Source organism: Pelophylax lessonae (genome assembly GCF_965119305.1).
Source record: "Pelophylax lessonae genome assembly, chromosome: 3".
NCBI classification, from domain to species: Eukaryota; Metazoa; Chordata; class Amphibia; order Anura; family Ranidae; genus Pelophylax; species Pelophylax lessonae.
This window is the reverse complement of record NC_138770.1, coordinates 249,748,413-249,768,325: the sequence shown is the minus strand read 5'-3', so window position 1 is coordinate 249,768,325 and position 19,913 is coordinate 249,748,413. Positions and strand designations below refer to the sequence as shown.

The 19,913-nt window shown below is 40.1% G+C and overlaps 1 protein-coding gene across 2 annotated transcripts in view; it reads right to left on the bottom strand.

Annotated features, from left to right (window-relative positions):
• The window catches only part of LOC309549529 (schwannomin-interacting protein 1), a 609,988-nt gene that overhangs the window by 250,656 nt on the left and 339,419 nt on the right, over positions 1–19,913 (bottom strand). The window contains exon 1 of one of the 2 annotated variants that reach the window (XM_082249878.1): positions 11,149–11,528. The exons of the other annotated variant lie outside the window; for it this stretch is intronic. Within the exon in view, the coding sequence (XP_082106004.1) occupies positions 11,149–11,154 (6 nt within the window). The 5' untranslated portion in view covers positions 11,155–11,528. Of the gene's footprint in view, positions 1–11,148; positions 11,529–19,913 lie in introns of those variants that run through there. 2 annotated transcript variants of the gene reach the window in all.

Below are 19,913 nucleotides of genomic sequence, written 5' to 3'. Positions count from 1 at the left end.
CCCATCAGTGCAGCCTATCAGTGCCCATCAGTGCCGCCTCATCAGCGCACATCAGTGAAGGAGAAAAATTTATTTATTTTCCAAATTTACTCGCAGAAAATAAGAAAAACTTTTTTTTTTTCAAAATTTTCTGTCTTTTTTTCTGTAAAAAATAAAAAACCCAGAGGTGATTAAATACCACCAAAAGAAAGCTCTATTTGTGTGAAAAAAAATGATAAAAATTTCATATGGGTACAGTGTAGCATTACCGCGCAATTGTCATTCAAAGTGTGAGAGCGCTGAAAGCTGAAAATTGGCCTGGATGGGAAGGGGGTTTAAGTGCACAGTAGGCAAGTAGTTAAAGTCCCAACAACCTTGGTTTGAGGCACCAAACCTAAAACCTAACACTTTTGTCTAGTAGGGAAAGGGTTACTGGTTTGAATCCCAACCATGACACTACCTGCCTGGAGTTCGCATGTTCTCCCTGTGCCTGTGTGGGTTTCCTCCCACACCCCAAAGACATGCTGGTAGGTTAATTGGCTCCTGTGTAAATTGGCCCTAGTATGTGTATGTATGACCATAGGCTGTAAGCTCCTTGAGGGTGGGGACTAATGTGAATGTATATGTAAAGCACTGTGTAAGGGTCATTTTCACACAGATGGATGGAAAATAGGGTTTCCAACTGTCAGGATTCAATGGACAGGATCAGATCGTATAGCAGCGGGTGTCAGCAGACATGTCACAGCTGACATCCGCTGCTCCGTAGGGTTGCATGGAGCGTCCAATCAGACTGACAGGCGGACCTGTTCAGAAAGCGCATGTGAAATGGCCCTAAATTGACAGCGCTATATAAGTACCTGTAAAAAAATAATAAATAAATCTCTCCAGGAAGATAAAAATAAAAATCTGACAGAGTTTTAACCCTTTCACACTCAACTAAAACATGTTTTGAATGGTGTTAGATTTCTGTTACAGAGCTTCCCTTTTACTTCTGACCACAGTTACAAAAGAAAGTGAGGGGGAAATAGCTAAACTAAGATCACATACAGCAAATGTCTCACTCAAGTCCCAAAACGTTCCCTATGCTATCTAAAGCTAAAAAAAAATTGGTGTTTAAAAGTAACCAATTTCTTCCATTTGCACAACCTCTGTATTTATGTTCCAAATCTGTCCATCTGCCAGAGCCACTACAGCAGCATCTCCTAGGCTGAGCCTTTACTTTTTCAGATATAGATAAGCCTGAATATTATACATAATATTATTTGGTCCAGGTGCTGTATGTCAATGGTTTATCAGGGAATTATATGTAGTACAATTCTAAATTTTATTTTGAAGTGATACAATGAAATAGTATTCAAACATAAATTGTATACTTATCATACAGGTAAAATAGACAGTGTTTATTGCCCTAAAGTGGGTGTAAACCCTTACATAAACTAAGTGAGCAGCCTCAGATGATACACAGAGATGAAACAAATCTCCTTACATATGTTTTACATGCATACCTGCTGTCTTCAGCTTTCTACACTGTTTGGAAAGTGAACACTGTGTTAGAATTTCTTCTTTCTGTTCCAGCACTGGGTTTGGAGTCTTGGCATACACTGTGTGACAGCTGATTGGATGAAAGGCTTACACCCCCCCTTCACATAGGCAGAGGAAGGAAGAAAAATGCAGGGCTGTGCTATGAATAGACATGCTCTCTGCTAAACTATCTAACTATGCACCCACCCCAGCACAAATTTCTCAACTGCTTTTATCTCCTGTTTTGGAGAACTTGTCAGAAGTTATTATGCTAATAACAGAGGAATGGAGCAGCAGAAAGACAGGGGACTTAGGGCTTTGGAGATAGATAAATAAACACTACAAATATATGTACCCAGGTCAAATTTCATGAATTTTCATTGCATCCACTTTAAGGTCAAGGTGGCTTGTCTCCAAAAAGTGTGTTTGCATCTCAACACTACTCATCTCAAACATTTTTTTTTGAAAATTATTTTTATTCAGTTTTTTTAAAAAGAAAACAGAGAAAAACCACCCAACAGTAACAAACGGTTACAGAAAAACAAAGCAGACATAAAAAAAACAAAAACAATCCGCCCAACCCATCCAAACCCACCCCCCCCTCCCCCCCAAACAGACACCAGCACCCTACATAATAGACCGGATAACCGAGGTCAGAGGGTCGGCGCAGGCCCAAGCCAGAAACACACACAGGCCAGCACCGACCCCCGGAGATGAGCACCCTTAGCTTCATCCAATCAAGCCCCCCTCAGCATATGACAAAACTCAACATCTACACAGCATAAAATTCAACCTGAGCAGCAACATAAAATACAGTACATAAGAGATAGTAATGTATAACTCAAATGGTAGTATACAATGACAGGACGCAGGGCCAGCGTCTAACCGAACCAATCAAAAGTATACAGCTAACCCACTGTAGCGGAGGATTCAACCCACGCTCTCCAAACCTTCTCAAACTTCTTGGGACAACCCCTAGACAGGTCACGATCTCAAACATTTTTGACCTTATGAGGGCATTCAAGTGGAATTTAATTGAAATAGGACTAACCTAGAAATGTCAATTGATCCCAAGCAGTACCCTAAAAATATTAGTGACTATAACAGATGTGATAATTACTTTTTCTTGATCGATTTTCCTACCTATTGTAATTTTACCTTTATTGGATATGTCTTTGGTGGTTGAATGTAACTCTGTTAAAACGTATTGAACATTGAATAATATTAGTGATTGCTGGTCTGGTCTGGGATTTGGAGTGAGATTTGGTGATGTGGCTACTTTGCTGCTCACTGTTCTCCTTGCTAGAGTGAAAGACGTTCCTAAAGACAAGCTGTTTATGGATCTCCCTACTTTTGCTTCATGCATTCTGTGGATCTGTGCATTCTCCACCTCTTTTGCTGACTCTCAAATATTCCCCCCAGCAGTCATCAGATCAACTGTCACCAGGGTAGGCAGCTCTGACATGAGTAGGCAAACTCTTTCTCTAGTAAGATGACCACATCCACACAAAGACATAGTGCAGAACAAGGCATGGAAAGATGTTAATGGGGAGAAATCAGCTGTAGGGAGTACAGACAATACTAGTAACAAGTCCTTTTTCCTCTGCTTGCCTATTTTGGCACAGCTTCAAAAGTACAGGTCGTATTTAAGATTTTGATATAATACCTAATAGTAAGGTACATTTAAAATCACAAGATCAATCCACAATAAGATTATGGAGGTTACTAGGTACACCCATTCTAGAATTATACGTTTACTAAATAAAAAAAAGATTCAGTAATGAAGGCATTTGGATGATGTGTCTATTTGGGATGATCGAACTTTTGAAAAGTTCGGTTCGGCCAGAACATCCGAACTTCCCGAAAGTTCGGCCCGGATTTCAGAACCCCATTGAAATCAATGGGACCCGAACTTCGGTAATCAAAAAAAAACATTTTTAAGCCCTAAAACCCAATAAATGCCCCTAAAAAGTGCCTAGGGTTCTGGGTCATGCCCCATTAACTATTAATCACACAAAAAAAAGTTCTTAAAAATTGTCATTTTTGATAAAAAAAGCCAATTATTGAATAAAAAAAGAGAGATTTTTTGATTTTGACTTTGGATTTAGTATCTGGGGGGTCTAAAAAGTGTACATGTGAAGTTTCAGCTCTGTAGCATGTCCAGAACCATGAAAAAAAAAGATAATTTTTCAGTAGAACAGGGATGTGGGACCCTCCTTTAACACCTATATGATCTTTTTTTCTGGTTCTGGACATGCTACAGAGCTAAAACATCTGAACTTGTGTATAGTGGTATATATACACACATACTTATATGTATATAGACACCTAGCCATATATAGGTGTGATAGTAGCAGAAATATATTACTGTAAATGATTTCATTAGCGCAAGCATATATTTCTGCTACTATCACACCTATATATGTCTAGGTGTGTATATAAATATATGTATGTGTGTATATACACCACTATACACAAGTTCAAATGTTTTGCCTGCCTCAAAAGAACCCCAAAAAATGCCAAAAAAACGCTAGCGTCAAAAAAAAAAAAAATGCCCAGGTGTGTTTTTGCTGGCATTTTTTGGGGGTTTTTGGAGGCAGGCAAAACATCAGAACTTGTGCACAGTACCACTATACACAAGTTCAGATGTTTTTCCTGACTGCAAAGAACCCAAAAAAATGCCTTCTATTAAACCGGCAAGGTGTTACAGCAGCGAAGCCATACTCCTGTGCTGAAAGTTTTCTAATACAAACGATCTTTTTTTTATGGTTCTGGACATGCTACAGAGCTGAAACTTCACATGTACACTTTTTAGACCCCAAGATCTGAAATTCAAAGTAAAAATCAAAAAATCTCTCTTTTTTTTTTTATTTTTTCAATAATTGGCTTTTTTTTATCAAAAATGACTATTTTTAAGAACTTTTTTTGTGTGATTTTGTGTCTGGGGGGTCTAAAAGGTGTACCTGTGAAGTTTCAGCTCTGTAGCATGTCCAGAACCAGAAAAAAAAGGATTGTTTGTATTAGAAAACTTTCAGCTCAGGGGGTTAGCTTCTCTCCTCGGTTTTCACACCTTGCCGGTTTCAAAGCAGGCTTTTTTTGGGTTCTTTGCAGTCAGGAAAAACATCTGAACTTGTGTATAGTGGTACTGTGCACAAGTTCAGATGTTTTGCCTGCCTCCAAAACCCCCCAAAAAATGCCAGCAAAAACACACCTGGGCATTTTTTTTTTTTGACGCTAGCGTTTTTTTGGCATTTTTTTGGGTTCTTTTGAGGCAGGCAAAACATCTGAACTTGTGTATAGTGGTATATATACACACATAATTATATGTATATAGACACCTAGCCATATATAGGTGTGATAGTAGCAGAAATATATTACTGTAAATGATTTCATTAGCGCAAGCATTTATTTATTAACAGAACTGCTTCCACTCTCTTCCATGTCCAGTATAACAATGCTAGGAATATGGCGGGGGCGACCTTATATACTGGGGGTCGTATTCACTAATGATTGGTCTAGGGACCCCCTAGTCACTCCAATCACATTCCTAGCATTCTCCTGCCCCCTCAATTCGCTTTTGCTAATGGTTCTGGTCCAATCACGGGCTTTTAAAGCCCATTTCCTGAAACATTGCATTTTGGTCGGTTCTGGTTGCCGAATTCCAAACTTTTTGGGCAAAAAGTTCTAAATTTGGCCGAACCTCGAACACCCAATGTTCGGGCCGAACCGATGGTCGACCCGAACCGTTCGATCATCCCTAGTGTCTATACTGTATCTTTTCATTCAGTATACTTAGAACACAGGTAGACAAGAACATGGGTACTGCTATTGGCAGAAGCTTGGACTTGGATATGTGCTGAAGGTAGTTTCCACATGATTTCATTTGAGTGCTAAAAAATAAGTAGAGGAAATGAATTGGGTTGCAAGTCTGCTGTATTAGCCTATCACGTGCAAAAATTATTAAATGAGTGACTGGTGAATTCAAAGTCAAAAGTTCTGTAAATATTTTAGGAGACACATGTTGAACCACCTATTCCTTGGGTCCAAAGGGATGCCTGCATAGATGGGGATACACCACTGGTGAACTGTGTGGCTCTTCAGTGTCTTAGTTGAAGTTGAACACCAGGAAGATTAAAGTTACTACATAAACATTTGAACAGTAATGCATCATTTTGAATAATGTCATGAAATTGTGCAACATTATTAGGACAAACAGTGTGCCCCAGAGAAATGAAGTAGCTGAGTAACGTTACAACTATTTCAGAAAGGTGTCTCATAACTTATTGGTTTTAGTAAAACATTTGGTTTGGTTTAATATTTTGACTACTAATAAATAGAGTATACTGCTTTTTCCTTTGAAATTAATTAATGGGGAATTATTTTTTTGAATATTTGAAATGCTATTCATGGCATTAAATATTTTAGGTGACCAGCTAAGTAATAAAGCTGAAAACGAGTAGAGCCAATCCAAGTTTTTAGGACTCTGAAGAGTGCTCACTTATACCCTAGTATGTGTTAGGCTTCAAATGAAAGTTAAAAATAAACAATTTAATCTGTTAAAAAAGGATTTGGGTACCAGAGTAACCCAGTGATGGAGGACATAGTTTGTCAACAAAAACATTTTGATCAAATTAAATAAAAAAAAAAAAAAGTATCCATTTTGTACCTATCTTAGCTCTTTTTCACATATTAAGATGTTATCTACATGCAGGCTGTTAAAAATCTTTCTTGGTTACAGAGATTAATAGCACAGGGGACAATATACACACGGAAATAAAATAGTCAGCGCAGTGACTCATCCATTATCAGTCCAAGATTTCAGTCACACAAAGGAAGCCTCGAGGCAGGCAGCTACTGCAATGCTATCTCTCAAAAAGAGGTTTTATATTATAAAATAGGGAGCAAGGTTTGGTTACTATTATTCCAAGTTATTTAAATAAGGTGAGCACTGCCAGTGGGGTTGATTTGGAATTATCCAGGTTTGACAAGCGCTAATTAGAATAGCACACATTTGTGCCATTATGTAAACATTACTGATGGAGGGGTGAATTGGTTAATTGTCATTGCTTAATTTAGAGAAAGGTTGGGTCTTGTATAAACATTATAAAATCATCATCATAGACACTTACATTTCAGTCTGGGAACCTTGGAACAGATTTGCATTGTGAAGTTGAATGACCAGTGTCTCTATTGCAATAGCAAGAGGTTTGCTGTCAAAAGACACTCCTATCTGGTACCTCAGTGTAAATGTATGGAGGATGATGTTATTCTAGCTACCACAATATTAGGTCTAGTGTATACAGAATTTTAGCCCAATTGGTGTAAATTTGCCTGAATTCAAAATTAGGTGTTAACCAATACTTGCTGGAGATTAAATAAAGTTTATTGTTGGTGCAAAAACCCACTGAATCTTCATCATCACAATCAATCTTCACAATCATTTTTTGTACATGGGTGTCTAAAATTTTGGCAAAATGTTATCATCACCATTTAATTGTGAGATTGGGAGTATGGGCAAGTTTTTTAAAGTTTTTTTTCCTGAATACAAGGATGAATGAAGATTGTTAGCCTTGGAAGATATCTTGCAAGTAGGTAAAACCTGTTTGTTTAACTGATCTGTGAATTCCTTCAGAATATTAATGGAAAGCCCATGAGGGTCAATGGTAATGATGGGTTTATCATTGCATCTTGATTTACAGTAATGGTAAAGGAATTCTAAATAAGGCACCTACATGTCAGTTAACTGTGAAAACTAAACATTTGCAAGGTATTGTATGTTAGTATTATGGAACATTGAGCTGTAAGAGTAAGACTCTCATTGATGGTGCAAAGAGGGGCAGAGCCAAAATCTTCTATAGGATGATCTTGAAAATGAACTTCCTAAAAAAGATACTATATAAGACACCAACGGGTGAATAAAACCCCCAGCTTTAACGCAATCTTAACACAACATTTTTAGGGGTTCCTAACTCCCATGCATTTAATCTTTTTTAAAGTAAAGTCTAATTTATCATCTCATTTGGGTATGCAGTACCACAATTAAGTAATATTCAGTAAATGTTCAAAGATAGTCCCCCGTTAAATGGGGTAGCTCATTAGGGCGATCTTGCTATTGAAATTCATAAATAGATACTGTATAAGACACCAGAAGCCGACTAAAACCACCAGCATTTACTCAATCTTGAGACAGCATTTTTAGGGGTTCCTTAAAGTAAAGTCTATTTTTTCATATTATACAGGCACGCAGTGCCACAATTAAGTAATATTCAGTCAACTTTCAAGGACAGTCAGATCCATTAACTTCATCATTATATTGCACACTCACAAAAATTCTGGTATATTATTTTCTAAGGTCTTAAGTCTCACAGCCAGCAACCAGGAACAAACTCATACATTCACAAAAAACACGATACCTTAGATTGCCCCTATAATAGAAATATCACATATAGCAGTTTAGCCTTAAATCTGTCATTCTCTCCTTAGATATGAGCACATTTGATTTCATATATTTATAGATAGCAATTATTATTCCATTTACAAGAAGTGTGCTTTGAATTACTGGTTCAGATTCTCTGTATAATGCCAATTATTGTCATTTATTGTCACTGACTGGAAGTTTGAGGCACACAAAAAGACTAAAAAGGACAAGAGCTAAACCCTGCACTGATACAGACACAAATGTATTCGGTCTTAATATTAGTGGTACTTATGTACATACTATATGTAGCCCTGGACTGCTACTGGGATTACATTTTGGTTTAGTGGCTGCCTAGTGTCACCGTGAAAAGAGGTTTTCCTCTCACAGAAGGAAAGGATGATCTGTCATTGACAGACAAGATGCTTTCACAAAAAGACCAAGCAGTTCAAAGACTTGTGTGCAGAATACCTGAAACAAGATTAGGTACTGGAAGACTAGCCTGGAACACGGTATTATTGTACAGACCTGTTTTCCAATTCTATAACGTTGGATCTAATTCTATCTATACATGGCAGAGCTGTTAATCTGTAAAAAATGTGTTGTAGGGATTTGCTAATTACCAATACTAGCAGCTTGTTGTAGACTGAATCTGAATTGTTTTTCTCTTGTTCTGACCTTTTAGGTGTGCACCATCTATTAAGGAACCCTGAGTTATATTTAGCATCTTTCCATCTCATCCCACAGTCAGACTGTGCCTTGCAAACAAATTAGTGTTGGTATCACACCACAGCCTGCTTGATAGGGGGGAGACAAATAGCTTCGACTTTTCATGCAGAACAATATGCAGAGGATGCTTACTGTATGAGTTCCAATGTAAAAGACAGGTAAAGCATGCAACTCTCACATTTATTAATAGATACTGAAGCAAGCCATTGCCCAAAATATCTGATCAGCTGATTTCTCTTGTACTTATTATAAACCAAATTATTCTACACCTAAAATACACAGTTGGCTGCATTAAAAAAAAAAAAAAAGCCAAGTATCTTTTTTTGCGTAAGCAGAAAATAAACGACTTACAGTTTCATGCGACCTGGTTAGTGATGCTTATGTGAATATGTGATTTATGTAGTCCAAAGAGATACTACAGCTGAAGATGAATTATAGGAGTTCATTGTGACCTTTATAGAGTTATGACTTGTGTCTCCTGTGTTTGAAGCACACAGCATGAATATAATAAGTGAATAGGGCATAACTGGGGCAGATTAGACATTTACAGTGGGTACGGAAAGTATTCAGACCCGCTTAAATTTTTCACTCTTTGTTATATTGCAGCCATTTGCTAAAATCATTTAAGTTCATTCTTCTTCCTCATGAATGTACACATAGCACCCCATACTGACAGAAAAACACAGAATTGTTGACATTGTTGCAGATTTATTAAAAAAAAAAACTGAAATATCACATGGTCCTAAGTATTCAGACCCTTTGCTCAGTATTTAGTAGAAGCCCCCTTTTGATCTAATACAGCCAGGAGTCTTTTTGGGAAAGATGCAACAAGTCTTTCACACCTGGATTTGGGGATCCTCTGCCATTCCTCCTTGCAGATCCTCTCCAGTTCTGTCAGGTTGGATGGTAAACGTTGGTGGACAGCCATTTTTAGGTCTCTCCAGAGATGCTCAATTGGGTTTAAGTCAGGGCTCTGGCTGGGCCATTCAAGAACAGTCACGGAGTTGTTGTGAAGCCACTCCTTGGTTATTTTAGCTGTGTGCTTAGGGTCATTGTTTTGTTGGAAGGTAAACCTTTGGCCCAGTCTGAGGTCCAGAGCACTCTGGAGAAGGTTTTTGCCCAGGATATCCCTGTACTTGGCCGCATTCATCTTTCCCTCGATTGCAACCAGTCGTCCTGTCCCTGCAGCTGAAAAACACCCCCACAGCATGATGCTGCCACCACCATGCTTCACTGTTGGGACTGTATTGGACAGGTGATGAGAAGTGCCTGGTTTTCTCCACACATACCGCTTAGAATTAAGGCCAAAAAGTTCTATTTTGGTCTCATCAGACCAGAGAATCTTATTTCTCACCATCTTGGAGTCCTTCAGGTGTTTTTTAGCAAACTCCATGCGGGCTTTCATGTGTCTTACACTGAGAAAAGGGTTCAGTCGGGCCACTCTGCCATAAAGCCCCGACTGGTGGAGGGCTGCAGTGATGGTTGACTTTCTACAACTTTCTCCCATCTCCTGACTGCATCTCTGGAGCTCAGCCACAGTGATCTTTGGGTTCTTTACCTCTCTCACCAAGGCTCTTCTCCCCCGATAGCTCAGTTTGGCCGGACGGCCAGCTCTAGGAAGGGTTCTGGTCGTCCCAAACGTCTTCCATTTGAGGATTATGGAGGCCACTGTGCTCTTAGGAACCTTAAGTGCAGCAGAAATCTTTTTGTAACCTTGGCCAGATCTGTGCCTTGCCACAATTCTGTCTCTGAGCTCTTCAGGCAGTTCCTTTGACCTCATGATTCTCATTTGCTCTGACATGCATTGTGATCTGGAAGGTCTTATATAGACAGGTGTGTGGCTTTCCTAATCAAGTCCAATCAGTATAATCAAACACAGCTGGACTCAAATGAAGGTGTGGAACCATCTCAAGGATAATCAGAAGAAATGGAAAGCGCCTGAGTTAAATATATGAGTGTCACAGCAAAGGGTCTGAATACTTAGGACCATGTGATATTTCAGTTTTTCTTTTTTAATAAATCTGCAACAATGTCAACAATTCTGTGTTTTTCTGTCAGTATGGGGTGCTATGTGTACATTCATGAGGAAGAAGAATGAACTTAAATGATTTTAGCAAATGGCTGCAATATAACAAAGAGTGAAAAATTTAAGGGGGTCTGAATACTTTCTGTACCCACTGTATATATACCTGTGTGGTATTGTGTTACTGGAACATATATTATATTAGATAAAGAGAGTAGAAACCCTCAAACCTGCCCCATTGCTGATTTAAAGGACAAGCCCATGTAGTTATTTTCCAAGCTATGTGTACAGGTGAGAAGCAACACTACTTAAAAAATGAAATATTCTTGATTTAGATCCATATAAATCATAGGTTATAGGTTTCTAACTCTTTTTTCAATCAGTAAAGCACTAACAGAGAATATGGGAGACTAGAAGGTGCGTATGGTGTCTGCTGCAGTCTTGGGAAAGACGAATGATAAAGAAATGCATCCGTACTTACATTCATCTTCTATGTGTCTCCCTTTCAAGTCATTTTACAGGAAAATTCCAGTCATCGGCACATCGCGGCGTATGAACGGCATGGTGTTCTGCACCGACTGTCAGTGGTATTGTTCATTGCTTTCCATTCCCTTTAGAGAGACTATTCCTCCTGGACTTGAATGCTCAGTTCAAAAATAGACTTTAATTCACTTCAAACATTCACGCCTTAACTCTTTGCAGCAGCTGTCAGCATCTAACCATGCTAAACGCAGCAGCAACCAATTTCTCTATGATTCTCCTTAGAAATAATAAAAAAAAAGAAGCCAGACTGTGCCTGGGGTCTCCTGAACTTGTCTTAACCCTCCCGTTTCATGACGATTTGTGAGCAAGGCTGGGAGAGGGAGAGCTGATCTTTTCCAAAAGCCTTCCCTGTTTCATTCATCAACCTTGCAGGGGGAAAATGTGTTTCTGATATGAATTATTCATGAGTTCAGTTCTGCTAGACCCAGGACATGGTGTTAATCATTAATAGGTTGTGACTTCCTTTCTTTAAAAATGAATTTATAAAGCCTTTATGATGTTTTACCAAGATCTATACTATAGCCATATACTCTGGTTATTACAGTAAAGCATCAAGCCATTTTTAATTCATAAATAATTTTATAATCTGATGGTTTGTATATATGTACATGAAATCTCTCTCTCTCTCTCTCTATATATATATATATATATATATATATATATATATATATATATAGCACATGCATCTGTACATACGAAAATAAGTGCATTTCATAAATAAGTGCATTGGTAAGTGGAGCTTACCGGTAAGAATGGCTTAACATTGTACCATTTCCAGTGAGCAATGTTGATTGATGACATCACAGACAAAGATTTGTGATGTCCAGTCTATAACTGAAATAGAATCAAACCATTGCCATGGCAACATAATGAAATCCCTGTAACTCCTATACTTTTTCCTCAGCTCCAAATACAGTAGAAACAGCCAATCATTCCCTTTGGTTAGGCAGTGAATGGAAGGCTAAGCTTCTTTTGTTCCCTGCAGCTTGGCTTAATACTAGAGAGCTCAAATTGTCCTACACTTGACTAAATCAGCCCAAAAATATCCACCAATGGAGTAAAAGGCTAGGACATTTTCTGGTAACTTAATGGAATCTTTGTCTTGCAAAGTTACAGAGTAATATGATGGAAAACTTTTTGGAAAATGTTCTATTATCTTACAGGAATTTAACAGATGTGGCTTTTCATTTTACTATTCTACTAGCAGGATTCAGAAATTAAATAAGGCTTTCATGCAAAACTATTAATAATATTCTGAATATTGGGAGAGGGAGCGACAATGGAAGCATGTGTGAGGTCAAGCTTCTCTTCTGTCATATTTTAAAGCCTGTCCAGAGTCTGTACACACTTTTAGGCATTTTTATGTTTTTTTAAAGTCACGTAATTTCCTGTACATTGCATACATTTATGTGCAGTTTTAGGTACATTTACATGCTTTTTTTTTCTAGCACCCATGTTCTCCCATCGCTAATTAATAACACTTTGTAGTGAGGATACACTATATTACCAAAAATATTGGGACCCCCACCTTTACACGCATGTGAACTTGAATTGCATCCCAGTCTTAGTCTGCAGGGTTTAATATTGAGCTGGCCCACCGTTTGCAGCTATAAAAGCTTCAACTCTTCTGGGAAGGCTGTCCACAAGGTTTAGGAGTGTGTCTATGGGAATGTTTGACCATTCTTCCAGAAGCGCATTTGTGAGTTCAGGCATTAATGTTGGACAAGAAGGCCTGGCTTTCAGACTATGCTCTAATTCATTTATCAGGTTGAGGTCAGGACTCTGTGCAGGCCAGTCAAGTTGTCCAGTCAAGTTCCTCCACCTCAAACTCGCTCATTCATGTCTTTATGGACCTTGCTTTGTGCACTGGTGCGCCGTCATGTTGGAAGAGGAAGGGCCAACTCAAAACCGTTCCAACAAAGTTGGGAGCATGAAATTATCCAAAATTTATTGGTATGCTGATGCCTTAAGAGTTCCTTTCACTTGAACTAAGGGGTCAAGCCCAACCCGTGAGAAACAACACCACACCATAATCCCCCCTCCACCAAATTAATTGTCCATAAAGACATGGATGAGTGAGTTTGGGGAGGAGGAGCTTAACTGGACTTCACAGAGTCCTGACCTCAACCCGATAGAACAACTTTATTATGAATTAGAACAGAGACTGCTAGCCAAGCTCTCTCTCCAACATCAGTGCCTGACCTTACAAATGCACTTCTGGAAGAATGGTCAAACATTCCCATAGACACACTCCTAAACTTTGTGGACAGCCTTCCAAGAAGAGTTGAAGCTGTTATAGCTGCAAAGGGTGGGCCAACTCCATTTTAAACCCTAAGGACTAAGACTGAGATGCCATTAAAGACCATGTGCTTGTAAAGGCAGGTGTCTCAATACTTTTGGTAATAAAGTGTATATGCACTTTGCTATTTCTTTGCAATGAAGTGAAACAAGGTATTGGACCTGAGCTGCAGCACAGTTTTACTGCAGGGATCATTAGAATGGACCCTAATGGCCTTATCTCAGGGTCTACCCCAAGTTTCTTGCTGTAGTTGCACCTTTTAACAGCTCGGTGTTCCTCACCCAAGTCCAGCAAGGGTCACTGACCTCTATATTAAATATATTGGTCATGCACAATGTGGTTTAAGTGTAAAAAGGAGAAAAAATGAAATATTTTAAAAAGTACAAGCAGTGCTTTTACTTTTCTGAAAGTTTTCCTTGAGTTATAAAAGACTCAATGGTCTGTGTTCCAAATGTTCCTGAGTTACACTTAGTACCTCTTCAACCACATTGTGAAGCACTTTAACTCAACCACAAGGCAACAGAGAATGAAAACCCCTTGTTTGCAGCTTAACTCACCTATTTTAGGTTTAGATTATTTTCTATCCCAAACTAAGTAGATGGGGGGTTATTTGCTAAAACTGGAGAGTGCAAAATCTGGCGCAGCTGTGCACAGAAACCTATCAGCTTCTAGATTTTTTTTGCCAAAGCTTAATTGAGCAAGTTAAAGTTAGAAGCTGCATGGCTACCATGCACAACTGTACCAGATTCTGTGTGAACCAGTTTTAGTAAATCCCCCCAAAAAGTCTACTTCTAATTGTTATTTTCCAATGTTTGTTGGAACATTTTATAATATACAGCAAATGAAAAGACACACATATCCTATTTGAGCAAATGGTTTGTTAAATGTAAATAGGTTTGTGACTAATGTAGCGAGATGTGACGGAACTAAAAGATAAAGTATGCTGCAAAAATGAGGCCACCAAGAGACGTTAGCTGGGGATTGGAAAGTCTAACTGCTGAGGCAGGAGCAGCACAGGATCACTGGTAATGTGTGTGGTGTTAATGGGGGGGTCACTTGCCAACCGCGCTATAGCCGAATGACCGCTACTGGGCGCCTGGCTAGTTCTAGTCCAACATATGACGGCATCCTGTGATCGCTTAAATGGTGACCAATAATATATGCAAAGCTGTGGGGGTCCTGGTGGACCGGATCCATCTTGTGAGTGGCCCCCTTACACTAAGGTGAAGGAGCATCACTAATGAGTGTGACGGGAGTATAGAGCACATTCAAGCAGGGGTGTAGAAGATACCCGATTATTTATATAGAAAACAAACTGTATATTTATTTTTTTCAAATATACATGTTTATATATTTTTTATTTTATTTTATTTTTTTGTATTGCTTTTCACAGTAATCATGTAAATTCACTACACCAATATTTTATTAGAATTGGTAAACAAAAACTATATAATTTTTATATAATTTTTTATGTGCACTATAACTAACATTATCAAGCAGCACCTCAATTTAAACGTATAGCCATCTTGATCGCGCCTGATCACTGCTGATCACAGATTGAAGTAAAGAGCAAATTAGCGGCACTTTACCGTGTGCTCAGCTGGTTCCAATCTCAGCTGATTACAGATGTAAACAGAAGACCATTATCGGCACTTCTATCCTCATGCTGACAACATGAAAAAAAGGAGAAGAGAGCCGATAACCGGCTTGTGTAAAAAAGGACATGTACACTAATAATGAGGGGACTGAGTGTTCTGATTATCAGTGCAGTCCCAATAGTGCCTACCAGGGCTGCCAAACTGTGCCCACCACTGTTCCCAATCTGTGCCTATCAGTGCTGCCAATCAATGCCCATCAGTGCCTTCTCATCAGTGTCACCTATCAGTGACGCCTATCAGTGCCCATCAGTATAATGCCATCTATCAGTGCCCATCAGTACCTCCTCATCAGTGCCAACCAGTGCCGCCTCATCAATGCCAATCAGTGCAGACTATCAGTGCCCATCAGTGCAGCCCCCTCAGTGCACATCATTGAGGGAGAAAAATTACCTGTTTGCAAAATTTTCTAACAAACTATGAAAAAGTTTTTTTTTTAATTTTTGGTCTTTGTTTATTTAACAAAACGATACAAAACCCAGTGGGGACTAAATACCACCAAAAGAAAGCTCTATTTGTGTGAAAAAAATGATAAATATTTTGTTTAGGTACAGCTTTGCATGTCTGCGCAATTGTCATTCAAAGTGTGACAGCCCTGAAAGCTGAAATTTGGCCTGGGCAGGAAGGGGGTAAAAGAGCCCATTAGGCTAGTGGTTGAAGACAGATTGACAATGGTTTACTAAATGAAAAAATGCTCTTCATTTTGCAGTTGAAGCAGCTTTGGTGTGGTAAAGGTCCCCTTTGGAAAGAAAAGCAAATCTGTAAATAGATAAAGATATACTGTATATGTAAAAAAAAAGAAAAACATTTTACACCTGCTAGCTCCAAAGGAGATGCTGCCTGTGAGTCATACAGCCCTCCGTGAGTCACTCACCCTACCCAGATTAACAAATCTATACAAGCTTGGCTGCCAGCCAAGCCTGGCAATTTACCTACATTAATAAAACCTATTCTAGCACACAAGAGGGTGCTACACTTGCAATATTTATTATTTATCTGACAAAGATAACATTTATGTTCCAAACCATTGCACGTCCCCTTTAAGGCATTTCATATAATATGATTGTTATAAGTGATAATAACAGCTTGGGTTAAACAGCAAACATCTGGCAATGTTTTTTGTCCACTGCAGTTCCCTTTGAAGCTTGCTGTTCAATTAAATGGTCCAAAGCAGATATTAAACGATACTGCATGTTTTAATGACCTGTCCAGTGTATTTAATTTCAGAAATGAATAATATTGGCAGAGTCATTTCCAGGAAATCTTTGTGGCATCAATGGGAGTCCATTATTTAAATGAATATTGCTTATTATTATCATACAGTTTCCTCTGAATAAAATATTCCTTTAAATATTGCAGTCTACCAAAGTATCAATGTCAGAGTCCAGTAAACCACATCAAACAGGAAAGTGCACATGAATGGAGACTTTGGTGGGGAAAAAAAAGAGCCAGAAACAAATAAGACTGCTAGCTGTTACCAGAATGAATTTATTAAGTCAATGTACATGCACTGCACCTCCAGTAGCTAAAGAAAGACTGAAACATAGGGGTTGATTTACTAAAACTGGAGAGTTCAAAATCTGGTGCAGCTGTGCAGGGCTGCTGATAAGGCAATACAACCGGCCCTCCTGTCCTGGGCCCGGGCCCCAGCAGTTCAATAGGGGAGCCTGGGCACCTGCTGAGCAGGAGGGCCAGCTGTACTCCTTTACTGCAGACACCGATCCTCTTCTTCCTCCCCCAGCACTAATGCAGGCTTCTCCTCTGCTACTTCCCTCCAGCTGTGCTGCGGGGATCAATTCTAGCATCTGTGCCACCATCCCACTGTTTCCGCCCCCCCCCCCACCTGTGCGCCCCTTTTCCCCACAGCCTTTCCAGCTTCCCCCCTCTCCCACTGGCAACTGCTGAGTGCACTCAAGAGGATGTTTTGGGATGGAGAGCGGTCGAAAGGGGCCAGTAAATATGTCATATAATAATGATCTAAGTGTGTTTTTTATCAAAAATATAATTTTATATTTTCTGGCGGTGGGGGGGGCAGGGCCCTTTCAGGTAGTCAGTATGGGGCCCCGTGATTTATAACAGCAGCCCTGCAGCTATGTATGGTAGCCAATCAGCTTCTAACTTGACCATGTTAAATTAAGCTTTGACAATAACACCTGAATGCTGATTGGTTTCTAGAGCTGCACCAGATTTTGCACTCTTCAGTTTTGGTAAATCAACCACATAATGTCTTCCTTATTTACAATATGCTCCTGCCAAATGATTCAGTTTATATTCATGTTCATCTATCCATGTGGATGCAAGGAAAGCTAAGACTTTTCAGAAACACAAAAAACTTTCAGGGCCAGAACAGTACTGATCACAATCTACAAGTCAAACCCTTTAAGCCTCTGCTTCTATTCCCTACTGGAATATTTTATAAACAGCTTTACCAGACTAAATTGAGTCCATAAAACATTAAAGCTTTAAAAATTGAAAAGGGATAAAAACACTTTAAATCTCAGAGAATTGATTAGAGATATTTTTCTCACACTCTATCCTATTAATGTATTGTGTCTGAATTAACCAATGGTATTTCATGCTGGTGTATGTAAACTTACTTATTAACCACCTCAATACTGGGCACTTAAACCCCCTTCCTTCCCAGACCAATTTTCAGCTTTTAGCGCTGTTGCATTTTGAATGACAATTGCGCGGTCATGCAACACTGTACCTAAACCAAATTTATGTCATTTTTTCCCCACAAATAGAGCTTTCTTTTGGTGGTATTTGATCACCGCCAGGTTTTTTCTTTTTTGGTGCACAAATAAAAAAAGACCGAAAAGTTTGAAAAAAAAAAAGTTTTTTTGTTTAGGTTATAAAATGTTGTAAATAGATATGCTTTTTCCTGCACTGATGAGCACTGATGACGCCGCACTGACAGGCACTGATGAGGAGACACTGATGGGGTGGCACTGATATGCAGCACTGATGGGCACTGATAGGTAGCACTGATATGCAGCACTGATGGGCACTGATATGTGGCACTGATAGATAGCACTGATATGCAGCTTTGGTGGGCACTGATAGGCAGCGCTGATGGGCACTGATAGGCAGCACTGATGGGCAATGATCGCCGGCACTGATGGGCACTGATGGGCACTGATATGCGGCACTGATGGGCACTGATGGGTGGCACTGATGGGCGGCACTTATTGGCACTGATGGGGGGCACTGATGGGCACTGATAGGCAGCACTGGTGGGCAATAATGGGCACTGGTGGGCGGCACTGATAGATGGCAATAACGGGCACTGGTGGGCAGCACTGATAGATGGCATTGGTGGGCAGCACTGATAGGGGGGCACCACTGGCAGGCTCTCTGAGCCCTGTTTGCCATCCCTGGTGGCCATGGTGGGCATCCCTGGTGGTCATGGGTGGGCATCCCTGGTGGCTCTAGTGGCATCCCCTCCCCCCAGGGCTGCACTGGTAATCAATCATCTGATTACCAGCACAGACCCCCCCTGTGATCAGTGAGTAATTAGAAATACTCACTGATCACCCCGGCTGCAGAATCGATCCTCTCCTTCTCCTCACACTGACAGGATCTGTCAGGAGGAGAAGAGATCGAAGCCGTTACAACGGCTGTATTGACATTACATGACGGCTGTGATTGGTCACAGCCGTCATGTGATCAGGAGGGCCAATCACAGGACCCTCCTGCCGAGTCTTGTTGCTCTGTGTCCTAGGGACACAGGCACATCGAGATTGCGCTGCTGCGCGTGCCCGCAGCGCGTGCCCGCAGCGGCGCGATCTCTCTCCTTCTGAAGGACGTTCCGGAACGTCCAATCAGAAGGACGAGACTCCCACCCGGCCGTATATGTACTATGGCCCGGGTGGGAGGTGGTTAAAGAAGAGCTCCAAGCTCCTTCAGAAAAAAATATCTCATGCCTAGTCCCTACTGTTAATCACTTTGTATGCTAAATTGTAGTATTACCATTTTTAATTCATTTTATGCTTGCCTAGTTACCAACCATACTGTGCTTTGTGAGTGGGCTGGCTGTGGGTGAAGGAGGAGGGGGACAAATTTCCGGCTGAGTTCCCCACAAAAAACTCAGCTGGAAGTGGGAGTGGGTACCTGTCAAAACCAGTTTCCCCCTTTCCCCAAAAAGGTGCCTAATGTGGCAGCGGGGGGGGGGGGGGGGCGGAGCCCTACTTTAACTGACTTTTGAACAAATTTAATGTTTGGGCTCCATACCCGTTTGTGGCCCCAGCTGTGCCTGAATGATGGCAGCCTAGAATGGGGTCATTTTTAATGGGGTTTGTCAGTAAACTACACTTCCTGGCAGGTTTTGGATTAAAGGCATGTTTTAGAATTGCTTGTAGACAGGATTATACATGGTAGTCGACAAGAAGAGCATGATAGCAGCCATTACCCTAACTTTGGAAGTTCTTTTAATCTTACAGAAGAGGTGGGGATAGGGGGATATGGTGTTCATGACATACACTTTTGAAGCACTGATACCCAATGCTGTAGACCAGGGATTACCAAACTACGGCCCTGCAGTTGTTCAGGAACTACAATTCCCATCATGCCTAGTCATGTATGTGAATGTCAGAGTTTTACAATGCCTCATGGGATGTGTAGTTCTGCAACAGCTGCAGGGCCGTAGTTTGAGAATCCCTGCTGTAGACATTAGGATGCAAGACTACCAGAAACAGGTGTGTGACTGGCTAAGATAGCACATTTGCCTAGATGCACATAAGGAAACAG